Consider the following 14,813-nt stretch of genomic DNA (forward strand, 5'->3'; position numbering starts at 1 on the left):
TCACAACATCACTACCAGCGCACCCTTTGTTTCAAGGGGTGTATATGGGGAAGGGGCGTATCATCGCCCTCCCCCCTTTTACAACCTAAAAAAAAATTATATTTTTAATGAGATTCGAAAATATATTTAAATGTAATTAAAATAATAAACTTTAATATAAAAACATCTTTTACCAAAATTCAAAATACATCACATAATGCTTAGTGATAGTTATAGATGGTTCCCCCTCTGACCTGAAAAAATTTTTAAAAACAAAAAATGTTTTATATAATATAAATATATTATATTATATAAACATTATTTTAATTAGTTTACATCTTGGCTTTTAGTTAATGATTAAGATATTAAATTCCCTTAATGAAACTATATAATAATCATTGTTAACAATAGACACGACGTGAATCTAAGCTAGACCCATCTATCAAAAAAAAGTTCCACTACTCACTTTATATTTTTACAGGTTCCACTACTCGCAGTAATTTTTTTTGTGCTAGTTCCACGACTCGCTGTAAATTTTTTTTGCAAGTTCCACTACTCGCTTTACATAATTTTTGCAAGTTCCACAACTCCGTGTACATATCTTTGCAAGTTCCACTACTCACTGTACATTTTTTTTGCAAGTTCCACTACTCGCTACAATTTATATATATACATATATATACAATATATATATATATATATATATATATATATATATATATATATATATATATATATATATATATATATATATATATATATATATATATATATATATATATATATATATAATCGAAAAATAGTAAAATCATGTAGTAAGATAATAAAATGCATGTCCAATTATCAAAAAATAATGGCAACATATTCACATTAGGAAAACATCAACTCAATGAAAACATTAACTACAATGTCAGCAACCAGCTGGAACTTTTTCATATAATAATCAACAGTTTCAGAATCACTTTCTTTTCTAGTCCAGTAAGAAATAGTAATAGCCTTTCTATGCTTTTTTTAAGTTTTAGTATTCTGCTATTGTGCAAGACTGTCATTGCTCTATCGGAATCATATCATTCATAATTATTATTGATATAGTATGTATTAGATATATTTATTATATTATAGTATATATTTAATATATACTATAATATAGTATATATTAAGTATATAATATACTATAAATATAATATACTATAAATAGTATATTAAATTTTATATACTATAAATATATTATATATATGTCTATATATTTTTAGACAAATATTAGTATATTACTAATATATGATATATTCTAAATACGTAAAAAAGCCATATATTATATTATTATATGAAATAAAGCTTTTTAAAAATGTAATAGTATGATTGGACTGAGCAAAAAACATGTATTATTGATTTAATATTTAATAAATGTTATTTTTACATTGATACTTTATAAATGTAATATTAGTACTTATATCACAAAATCATTTATTATAGAAAAATCACATAAATTTTTTAATAATTATTATTATTAGCTTATAAAAACGAACATTTAATATCCTTCAGTAACCCCCCCCCCCCTAAACAGAAGTCTCCCCTAAACAGAAGTCTCCCCTAAACAGAAGTCGGAAAAACAAAATTTAGGTACCAAAAGTGAGGGTAAAAATAGGGTATCTGCAAGTTAAAATAAATTCTTGAAATTTGGCATGTGCATTGAAAACGTATAAACTTAAAAAAAAGAATAGGATAGAAAAAAAAAAGATAATATCTTCAACATTTACTAAGCACAAGAAGTACAACACACTTTTTGATATCAATAAATAACACTTTAACTTTCGTCAATATAATAAAAAAATACTCTTTAAAAAAGTTCAACTATTCTACTTTTAAAAAAACTTCTAAGTTAATATAAAATTCTAAAAAAATATGCTACAAAACATCATCCTACCATACTGCCTAAACGCCAAGTTCTGAAAACGTGGAACAGTTTTTTAGCACAAAAATCGGTTCCGTAAAACGCGGGATTTAACATACCTATTTAAATGTGTTTAAAGTAAAATCTAACTTTACTAAAGGCATAGTAATTGATTTTCACTAGTATAACCCAATAACTATGCTATATACTACATTATGCTATTTTAGTATACAAATATATTTACAAAATACAAATACTATAAAAGTATACTAAAATACTGCTGCCTAACCTTTACCATGATTCACTTGTATGACATAAACTTCGCCTGCCTTAGGATTATTGAGAGTAGTCGGTCATTATTGCTCTTGGCAAAAATCTTGCTTAAATCATCTTAAGATGATTTAAGCAACCTGTCAAAACTGGAGTAGTCATTTCTTTGAAAAAAATTTAACAATACGTTTGCTAAGGTTGAATTCGATTGCAGAAATCTAACTATTAAAAGTGCCGTGTTACTTGAATGATCCGCCCCGCTGATCCGCCCCGCCCCGCCCCGCCGACTGTACCTAATCCTTAATTTGTTAAATAGTTAATATTCTGACTGATTAAAAAAATATTTGTTCTGAATTAAAGACTTAGGTTCTATTAACTTATTAGCCTTAAAATGGTCAGATCCTATGCTAGAAGGAAAAAAAGACATTACCAAGGCATTAATCGTTACGACAAAGCACATAAAATTCAATGCCAGAGCACAGTTATACCACAAGAGCCGAATTCTTTTACAACAATAGCCAGTGCAAAAAAAATTATTGCAAGGAAAAATCCAGAACTTGTTTATAATGATTTCAACTTTATAATGAACTTTGACTTACTTCATGGTTCTCGAAGTTATGAAATGTCCGAGTTGCTTTTCTTCAACTTTTATACAAAATCGTCCTAATAAAAGAATGGGACTTTGTTTGACTTTAGAACTTTGCTGTACTTCCTATGATTGGTGTCATTCATTTCAACTTCTAGACCTATTTCAAATATTTTTAATAATTCTGTAGGAAGAGATAGCTATGAAACAAATGTTCTTTCTGTATCAGCATTTAGAGAAATAGGTGAAGGTTATGAACTAATGAAACTATACCACCAACTAATGAACATTCCTTCAATTAACTACAATGCACATGATAAAATTAACAAAAAATTATAGAATGCTTATGAAACTGTTGCTCAACAGGTTACTAACAAAGCAGCATTAGAAACTAAAAACTTGATTAATAATAATGCTTCACATTATGATACAATTCAATGTCAGATTTCAGTTGACGGAACATGGCAAAAAAGAAGTCACTCATTTAATGGTGTTGTCACAGCCATATCTACTTTAACATAGATGCTGTTGTGTTGTCAAAACATTGTAAAAGATGTATTCTTTGGAAAAGCAAAAAAGGAACTCCAAAATATGAGGATTGGAAAGCATACCATAAATGTCTTGCAAATCATCAAAGATCATCTGGTGCTATGGAAGGTGCAGGTGCAATTACTATTTTCCATCGGTCTGTCGAAAAATATAAGTTACAATATACTAGTTATTTGGGTGATGGTGATACCTCATCGTATTCTGCAGTATTAGCTTCATGTCCATACAAAGAAATAGAGATCAAAAAAGCAGAATGTATTGGGCACATCCAAAAAAAAAATAGGAAGTCGTGGTCGCGCACTGCGTCAAAGTCTACGTGGAAAAAAGTTGTGTGATGGAAAACCAGTAGCAGGAAAAGGGAGGTTAACCGATAAAGCACTTAACCTTTTACAAAATTATTTCGGAATGACTATTAGACAAAATTTAGGTAATGTATATCAAATGAAAAAGACTGTATGGGCAGTACTTTTTCACAACTCTGATATTAAAGACATGAGTATACGTCATCAATTTTGTCTTACACAAAACAATAATGAAGCATTAAATGCTATAATCTGGAAACGATTCCCCAAACATATTTTTGTAAATAGAAATATTATTGAAATGTCAGTAAATTCTGCAATTAATAATTTTAATGAAGGTACCCATGGAATTATTGATGTTTTAAAAAATTTGGGAATACGTATTGGACGTTTTACTCATATCGGATTGATTAACCGTGATAAATGCAGAATTAAAAAATGTACAATCAAGTCTTCACTTCCTGCAAAATCCCAACGACAGCAGTTGCTCTACCAAAAAAAAGGGTTTAATGATAAGGAAGCTCAATTAGAACCATGCCAAGCTTATTCTGCTGGATTTTATTAGTTTTTCATACTTTTTAGTTTACTTTTTTTGTCATCAAAACTTATTTTGCGTTTTTCTCTGTTTTTGATTTTTGTGAAACATGGTGTTATTGAAAACATGATAAATCACTTCAAATTTTCAGGAAATGTTTATTATACTATGTTGTAAGGAATGACATTTTAAAATTCAAAAATTATTCTCCCATCTCTTTATTTATTAGTTTTTAGGCCTAAAAAAATTTTTTTTTAATGTTCTATAGAAGAAATGCAATAGTTGTTGATGTAGCCAAATAATCTAAAAATCCCTATGTCAATACCTTCGTTTACATGTCTAGAACATGTGCAAAAAACCCCACAGATCATGCATTAATATATTTCAAGATATTGCGTTTTGAATAGACCCATCAAAAAGACGGTTTTTTTGATATAAACAAGGCAAAATAAGCGAGAAAAAATAAAGTTAAGTATAAAAAAGCATTCTCAATTTATATATTTTGTATTAATATCAAATTGATTTTTTTTTTCAAGTTTTAAAGAATTTAGAATATTTGGTGGTGTACCACCTTAATATTTGTAATAACTTGACGTTTGACGTCGTGAACGCCAAATTTATCAAGAGCTTTAATATTAAAATTGACTCTATCCACTTAGAAAAATAATGTTCCGGCTAACTAGTTTTTGTTTTTTAACTGTGGTTTTATATATAATTGTAATATATATATATATATATATATATATATATATATATATATATATATATATATATATATATTATCTCGCATATGTATTATGTGATTGTAGGGCACATTGTCAGAGTCCTTCATATTTTATGGACCTTCGTGTCCTTTAGAACATGTATCACTAATAAATTCTAATAAATTTTAATCTAATCTAACATCTAAATGAAGCCTTAGAAAAAGGTTTTCTTACAAGAGCTAGAAGTTATTCGAACTTTTGAGTTCTAAATTTTCATTTTTTGAAAGTAGTTGTACAAGGGGGTGATAGTCTTCAGAAAGTTGTTCACGGGGGTGAGACTTTAGAAAATTTATGATTTTTAATGACAATTAAACCAACTGGCGTAGAGAAATATTTTGCAGTAAAAAAAAACAAAGTCGATTAGGTAATCAAAATTTAGATCTAAATGTCTATATTTTCTAAAGACAAAATTAATTATTTTATATACAACTAATTTTACTAAAATATACTGAATTAGGTAATGATATTTTTTTAGTCTTGAAGCATAAAATGTGAGTTGGTTTTACAATCCCGAATTAAATATTTTCCGGAATTTTGCAAACCCTTTGCATGAGTGTGTTCAATGAAGTTCGTAGATGTAATTCTTGATGAAAAGATAACTTGGAAAGATCATATACCGATGATTAAAAAGAGAGAGTTTATCTTATATCTATTACGCTTGAAATAAATATATTTTCATTTATTCACTTTTATCTTATTTACTTAATAATTACACCAATAAAACTAAAACATTAGTCTTAACTATATAACAAACAGAAATCTTCTTTTTTTTAATTTTTAATAGCTTTAAAAAACTAATAGAAGAATTTAAATATTCGAACATTCGATTATCCAAACTTGCGTTATTTTTTTCTTTTATTTCGGCAAACTTTTTTTAAAAAATAATTATATTTAATTGAAATGATTAGTTTAACAATTATTATATTACAATCATCTTTTATTAATCTTTTGCCTACTAAATCAGGTAAATGTAATACGACTAATAATAATAATAATAATAATAATAATAATAATAATAATAATAATAGTAATAATAATAATTATAATAATAATATATATATATATTTATACACACACACACACACACACACACACACACACACACACACACACACACACACACACACACACACACACACACACACACGCACACACACACACACACACACGCACACACACACATATATATATATGTGGTGGTGGATTCAGCATTTTTTTTATGTTTGAGATAATTTCCTGACACAGAGCAAACTCAAAAAGTTTATATGTTTATACTTATGTCAAATTGTGATGCTGTGCAAAAATGCAATGATTGGAGTCTTGGAACAAAAAAGCCTTATAATTTTTGCTACACCTGCCCGAAACGTGAGAGCAACAAGTTGATAAAATATTTTTTTATTATTCTTAATTATTTTTTTAAATATGTATTTAATGAATTTTAAAATTTATTGATGTATATAAATTTAGATGATAATAGTGAAAAAAATTTTATTAACTTTTAGCTTTTGGCCGGTGTAGCCGTAAAAAGGTATTATGAATAGCATCAATTTTTTTTCTTATTTTATTAAGAAAAACAGAAAATCCAGACAAAGTAGGAGAGTAGAATGACTATTTTGTTTATTTATATTGATGTTTATTTATTATAAGGGTATATTTTTTTAAATATTCAAGTCTTTTTATAATAAAGATCATTTACTAATAATAATAAGTTTAAAACCATTTTTATTATTACTAAAAAAAATTATTGAAATGGTCTACATTATTGGATTTGAAAAGAACTTAGTTTAAATAAAATTTTGAAAAAACTTAACATTTGAAAAATTTGTAGAATATTTGTAATAAATTTCATTAAAGAAAGAATGAAGCATAATTGGAGGTAAACTGTGTTTTATTTAGGGCGTGAAAAAACATGGTGTATATTAAGTTTATAAACATTCAGAGCATTAAGATTTCTTAAAAGAGATTCGCATGAAGAATTTTGTTAGAGCCAAGAACAATTCTGCAAGCAGTGAAACAATACAGGCCCGTAGAAACAAAATTTAATAGGAAAAAGGGCAATAAAATTTTAATTTATTAAAAGGGGGGGGGGGGAGACTGGTTTAGGTCAATCATCTTTTTTTTTATTTTATTTTATTTATTTTTCTGTTTAGCAAAAAATAATTAAAATATACAAGAAAGATACATATATACAAAAAATATTTCCGAAGAAAGACAACGACAATAAAATCTTGTCAACAACCATGGTTTTTGTATATTAGGGTTATGACTTTTTTCAACCCCATGCTCCTGTACTGTAGTTTGATAAACTTTTACCTAAAAAGCACAAAATGAACTATTATTTTCATATCTTTTGAAAAAAGTTCACCCACCAATGAAAAATCGATTTTGACATAAGTACTACTATGTATTAATACATTAATAATTAATGTAGTAATACTTAGAAGTACTTATGTCAAAATCGATTGTCGAATCAATGGCGGGGTGAACTTTTTTCAAAAGACATGAAAATAGTAGTTCATTTCGTACTTTTTAGGTAAAGTTTCATCAAACTACAGTACAGAAGCATGGGGTTGAAAAAAAGTCATAACCTTTTTGTACAATATAAAATATAAACTTTTATTTTTTACAATGATCTTTATAAAATAAAAAATTAAACAGATAGGGGCTCAAAGAAGATGAAGATGACAATACGTCGTTGCAATCTTTTCATAGACCTCTAGAACATAGAAAACCTAGATCCTTTAAAGGTGAATCAATATAAAGCCTTATGATTTTACTTGCAATGTATGATAAAGGGGATTTTATTTTATATTCTACTTGATTTGAAAGACAAAAAAGAATAAGTTATGCACACAGCTTTTTATGTTTTGGTGAACATATTTTATTTCACATGTAAATATTATATTTGAAGAAACGTCTAAAGACGATTAAATGTGTTTCTTTCCAATCAACAGATATTTCGGCAATTTTATAAATATTTTTCCTATCTTTATGAATAACTAATAACATAATGCAATTCAAGCGTTTAATAGTTGTTATTGATTGAAGATACAATTTCATGCATTTTAAAACGAAAAATGATCTTTTGCTTACGGTATTAGTTGCAGCCATAATCAGGTAAAGCTTCGCTAAAATAACCACTTGAGGCATAAAGCTCCTTTTAGCTAGCTAAAAGGAGCTAGCTAGCTGTATATAGGTTTTCTAAAAATGAAACTAATTTGTTAGCATTTGTTGCTATTTCTTTCAATCAGAATCTAATGTTTTTGAATTTAGCAATCAGTTCATCTTTTCCAAAACCATTTTATCGATCGACATTTAATCAATTTCTCTGTTATGGGATTCCCTGTTATGTGCATTCATAAAAACTTGTTGCTGATTTTGGTATAAAACCCAGTTTAGATGATCAAAACAAGTTTTATTGTTTCCGCTGCGTTAAAAAGAGAAATCCGTACAATTTTTGATTGAAAAACAATGCATAGAAACATTTATTTTTGGCTGTTTAAAAATACCATTTTTGTGTAATACGAGCATGCTCAAGCTACCCAGTGTTTTCCATTGAAATTACCTAGACCTTAAAGTTGTAGTAGTTTTATTGCTATTTGAATAAAAGCAAAATAAAGTTAAATTTTTTAATATTTTAACGATAATAAATATCTTTCTGTAATTTAAATTTAAAAAGTTTGTATTTTTATCGTTTAAAGGTTTCGGTTAATAAAATTGAAAAAACAAGGAACTATTTTTTTTTTTTTTTGTGCATAAAGTAAAGTAGTGTTGTTTCAATAAGAAGTGGCTTAGAACTTGATCTTTAAATGAAAGGTTTTGTTAATAACGGTTCTAGGAAAAAATCTCCCTAAGAAAAATCCCCAGCAAAAAAAATTTTTTGAAAATACTTTTTTGAAATTGGTAGATTGCCTGCCCAAACCTCAGTCAATGTAGCGGCACTCCTTGCATGCTCTACCTATTTGTCAGTCTATGTATGTACACTTCTTGCATGTTCTACCTATTTATCAGTCAATAAATGTACACTCTTTGCATGTTCTACCTGAAAAATGAAGGATTAAGGTTTTGCTTGTTACATAATATGTATGTATAAAATATTTATATTTTAAACAACTATTATATTGATATATCGTTTATTTTATGTGTTGTAAAAAAAAATCCTGGGGGATTTTTTCCTGCTACCATTAATAACGAATCATTATACTCCACTAATTAGTTCTAATTGTGAGGTTGGTATTTTGTTACTTAAATAATGACATTTTTTAAAGCTAATTTAAAGTACTCTTATTACCATGTAATCTAGGTAATATGAGCATTTATACTACTTTTCTAAAACCTTTGTGTTTTAAAAAAAAATGTCAGACTCCCAAATATCTATCTATAATATATCTTTGGATTCAAATAACCCAATTTTCGCTCAGGTGCTCATAATACCCTAATATACCCTATATATTTTTTGATATAATTGTGTAAGAGGTGGAAATCAAGCGGCATGTCATCTTATCAACGTATTTAAAACTAGCATGAACAGTTATGAAGTTACCAGAAGCTTAAAGCTTCTTTTTATTTGACATTGTGCAAATCTAAAATCACAAATGCATTATTATATTATTAAAAGGAAAACATATTAATTAAAGAGGAACAAAAAAATTACGTTAAAAGATTAAACAAAAATGAAATTGTGCAAAAAGATATAGAAGAAAGTCTGAACTTTACACAAGATATGCAAGAAAAAAAAAATCTCGAACTAGAAAAAAAAATCATATCAAAATCAGAGAGCAGAGATACGGAAGATAATAAACTAAGGCAGCTTGAGGATAGACAAAGAAGGAATAATCTTCGAATAGAGGGTTTATCAGAAAATGAAAATGAAAGTTGGGATGACACCGAACTAAAGGTATTAAATATTTTTGAAAAAAAACTTAATTTAAAAGGAATTGTGATTGAGCGAGCACACAGGTCAGGAAAAATTGAAGCAGGTAGACCAAGATCAATAGTAATGAAACTGTTAAATTTCAAAGATAAAGTAAAAGTTTTAAAAAGTGCGAGTAAACTAAAAGGATCGGGAATATATATCAATGAGGGTTATTCATCGGAAACTGCATCTATCAGGAAAAAACTATTCGAGCAGATGAAGATACATAGGAAAAATGGTATGTTTTTGGTTGTAATTTACGATAAATTAATAGTAAAAGAATTCAGGAAATTATCTCCTAAACTTTAATTATTTTATTTAATACTTTAAATATTTTGTTAGTATAACCTTTCTTGTTATTATGGGCATTCCAGACAAATAAAAATATACTTTTAGAGAATCATTCAGATCCAGACGTTAATTTTTTTAACACTGATGAAATAATTAGCAACATTTCTAATCTTTCTGCTGATATAGATATTAATGAGTTCTCTATTTTACACCTAAATATTAGGAGCTTTCAAAAAAATTTTGATAAATTTAAAGATTTTTTATATAGTGTTGAAATTAATTTTAAAATTATTTGTCTCACAGAGACCTGGTGTCGAGATAAACAAGTTGAAAAAGATTCAAATTTTCAACTACAAAACTATAAAGTTATTCATCAAGTCAGAAATTCTGAGACAATAGGTGGAGGAGTATGTATTTTTATCCACAACTCTTTAAATTTTAAACCGCTAACCGAATTTAGTGCAGTTAGTAATGATTGCGAATCTTTAACGATTGAAGTTATAAATAAAATCACTAAAAACATCATTGTACATGTTGTGTACAGACCGCCATCTGGCAATAACAAATTTTTTGAAAAACACTTTAAAAATTTAATCAAAAACAAAATTTTATGTGACAAACGTGTATTTATTGTTGGGGATTTTAATTATAATGCGCTTGATTACGACACAAATAAAAATGTAAAAAAGTTTATGAACATCATATTTCAAAATGGGTTTATTCCAACTATAAATAAACCAACACGAATTACCAGGAATAGCGCAACCTCAATTGATCAAATAATAATTAATGAATATACAAAAAATAAAATAATAATCATTTCCCAATATTTATAATCGCGCATAAAGTTGTCGAACACACCCCTCAAAAAAAAATTATTACAAATCGAATATATAATGACATTTCTATGTAACTTTTTAATAATTCTCTATTTTCTGAAAACTGGGATGAAATTCTACAAATTCAAACTACAGATACTGCTTATAACAGTTTCCTTCGATTATTCAAAAAACACTATAATAAAGCTTTCCCAGTGGTAACAAAAATTATTAAAACTAAAACATTTATAAACCCTTGGATTACACCAGGAATAATAAAATCATCAAAAAAAAAAAAAAACGATTGTATGAAGCGTTTCTGAAAAAAAGAACTTATGAAAATGAATTAAGGTATAAAAAATATAAGAGTCACTTTGAATCAATTATAAAGCTTTCAAAGAAATTATACTATTCAAATAAAAATGATAAAATTTAAAGGCGATACTGAAAAAACGTGCAAGTCATCAAAGAAGTAAATGGAAAAAAAAACACTTAAGCTAAATGGTCTTCCAAAAAAACTAAACTATCATCATCAAGATATTACTAAAGAATCTATAATTGCTAAAACATTTAATGAGGTGTTTGTTAATGCAGGTTTAAATTTAGCATCAAAATTAAAACACAGTGAGTTTAACAAGGAGAAATACTTGACTACTAGCAATTCAATTATGGAAAATGCTGAGTTAACTGAAAAAGAATTATTAGATGCTGTGAGTTCATTAAAATTAAACAAAGCACAAGGATTTGATAATGTTAGTAGTAATGTTGTAGTTAAATGTATTTTCTATATTAAAAAAGTTCTTTTGCATATATTTAATCTTTCGTTTAAACAAGGAGTCTTTCCAAAAAAACTTAAAATTGCAAGGGTAATACCAGTTTTTAAGTCTGGAGATGATACTAATATTTCTAACTATAGACCTATTTCCATTCTTCCATGCTTCTCGAAAATTCTAGAACGCATTATGTATAACAAATTATACTCATTTTTAGAAAAAAATAATATTCTCTATAACAAACAATTTGGCTTCAAAACAGAGCACTCTACTGATTATGCAATTCTTCATCTCATTCAGATTATTTTTCAAGGTTTTGACAAAAACAAGTTCACTTTAGGTGTTTTCATAGATCTTAGTATGGCGTTCGACACTGTCGATCATAGTATTTTAATTAAAAAATTAGAAAACTACGGAATCAAAAATATAAACATAGCTTGGTTTAAAGGCTACTTATCTAATAGAAAACAATATATTTCATTCGGGAATGAAAAAACTAACAATATGTCAATTACTTGCGTCATTCCTCAAGGATCTATATTAGGACCACTTTTATTTTTAATCTATATTAATGATTTAAGCAAAGCTTCTAATATTCTAGATTCTATTTTATTTGCTTATGACACAAATTTATTTTATTCTCACAGTGATATAACAACATTATTTAAAACGGTCAACATTGAACTTCTAAAACTAACCGAATGGTTAAATATGAATAAACTTACAATTAATTTAACTAAAACTAATTATACTATTTTTCATCGCCTCCATAAAAAAGATAAAATCCCTCTTGCACATCCAAAACTTATTATTGGAGAATACTTCGTAAAAAGAGAATGTTCAATAAAATTTCTAGGTGTAATTCTAGATAAAAACATAAATTGGAAAGACCACATAAACATGATTGAAAATAAAATTTCTAAAAAATATCGGATTACTCTATAAAGCAAAACCATACTTAGATCAATCATGTTTGAAATACATATATTACTCATTTATTCATTCCTGAATTATGCAAACATTGCCTGGTGCAGCACCAATAAGTCAAAGACAAAAAAGCTATTTAGCAAACAAAAACATGCAATTAGATTATTATCAAATGCACACCGCTTCTCACATTCTGGACCATTGTTCAACAATCTAGAAATATCAAACTTGTACCAAATAAATATATATCATCTGCTAATTTTTATGTATAAAACTAATAATAATACAATACCAAATATCTTCAAACCATTATTTAATAAAATTCAACACAAATACATGACTAAATATTCAAGTAACAACTTTGTACAACCCAAAACTATATATGAGTCTACCAAGTTCTCAATAACTATTAGAGGGCCCAAAGTATGGAATAAGATAATTAGTAATGATATTAAAAAACTTACAACTCTTGAACAGTTCAAACAAAAGCTAAAACTATTACTTTTAAATAATGAAAAAACAGAGAATTTTTTTTAAATCTATCTATAAAAATGTTATATTTGAAAATTATCTATTAGTGCACGCTTTGTTTGTCGGAAAAGGTCTAAAGTCTTTAATTATATACATTATATTCAATTATATTATGAAAAAGTATGTATGTGTATGTGTGTATATGTATATATGTGTATGTGTGTATATGTGTATGGGTGTGTATGTGTGTGTATATGTATATATGTGTGTGTATGTATGTGTATATATGCATATATGTATATATATATATATATATATATATATATATATATATATATATATATATATATATATATATATATATATATATATATATATATATATATATATATATATATATAGTGTCTTCTGATTATAAATTAACCTTTATGTTTTCATTTTTCATGTTTTCTTTTTATGCTGTTGGTTTTGGTTTTCTTGAATGATTTATTAAAGTTTTACTTTAATGAATAACTTTGAAATTTGAATATATATAGCATTGCATGACCGTAAGTTAATCTTCATGTTATTGAGAAAAAACTACTTCTTTAACTTGTATTAAAAACAACTTTGAAAGACTTTAACTATTTTGCATTTTATATTAACTTCTTTGAAACATTTTTCTTTTTTCTCTCATTTTTAATTTTTAATTTTAGTTACAATGTAATAAATGTCTAGAAAAAACAAGGGACTCGGTGATAAGGCAAATCTGTCTTCTTCTCGTCCTTGCCATTTTTATATATATTATAAAACACGGAACTTGTAAATATTTGTACGGCTAAATAAAAGGAGAAAAAAAAAAATTACAAAAAAGTCCAAATATAAAATTACAACATTTAATAAACGAAAGAAAAAAATGTTTTTAAATTTTGATATAAAAAACAAGTTATATATAAAAATAATTGCTTTACTTCGTTTTGTTTTTCAAAACTTAATTTGTAACTACCGACATCTAAATAGTAATTTTATTGGTCATTCGGTACAAGCCGGTGCAATTCGGTATAATTCGGTGCATTTTGGTACAAGTCGGTAATATTTTTACACAACTTTTTCTCTAGATATTCCCGATTTGTGCTATTGCACAGGTTGCTTTGCCAAAGACGCATGCTATCTTATAGAGCAAAAAGGTGCATTTACCAAGTCTTTACCGAAATTATTTAAAGAAAAACAACATGGTATAAGGCTAAAGAAAAATAATAGAAATGATAATGGTAACTGTGCAAGTTACAGAATTGCTTTAATTACATCGCACTTACTAGAGTTTGAAGAACCAGGCGGTAATCAAGGTAAATTTCTATCTTCTTTCTTTTTAAAATATATACATTTTTTTTGTTTAATTTAGTAAAAGTAAATTTATTTAAAATATATTATATTAAATATGATTGAGAAATTAGCGCCAAAAGTGCACAAACTTATATCATTAATTTTTCTTTGAGAGAAAAAGTATAACTATTATCTAACTTATGTGCCGGTTGTTGTTTTAATCTAACATATGTGCCGTCCCGTTATTGTTTTGATCTAACTTATGTGCAATCCAGCTGTTGTTTTGATGTAAGGTTGGTATTGTTCTCTTTTTTCTGTAAGTGAACGCATTGAGAACTGCAATTTTAATTAGCTTAGCTTCCTTATGGAATAAAGAAGACAATTGCAATTCTAATTTGATAAAAACTTGTTGCTTCAAAACAAAAAATTACTACCCAATT

General features: G+C 26.7%; 1 protein-coding gene across 1 annotated transcript in view; it reads left to right on the forward strand.

Annotated features, from left to right (window-relative positions):
• Positions 1-5,689: 5,689 nt before the first annotated feature.
• The window catches only part of LOC100202590 (uncharacterized), an 85,547-nt gene continuing 76,423 nt past the window's right edge, over positions 5,690-14,813 (forward strand). Inside the window, exons 1-2 of the mRNA XM_065793226.1 lie at positions 5,690-5,840; positions 14,169-14,396. Coding sequence (XP_065649298.1) covers positions 5,777-5,840; positions 14,169-14,396 — 292 coding nt within the window. The 5' untranslated portion in view covers positions 5,690-5,776. The remainder of the gene's footprint in view (positions 5,841-14,168; positions 14,397-14,813) is intronic.

The sequence above is a fragment of the Hydra vulgaris genome, chromosome 03 (genome assembly GCF_038396675.1).
Source record: "Hydra vulgaris chromosome 03, alternate assembly HydraT2T_AEP".
Classification (NCBI taxonomy): domain Eukaryota; kingdom Metazoa; phylum Cnidaria; class Hydrozoa; order Anthoathecata; family Hydridae; genus Hydra; species Hydra vulgaris.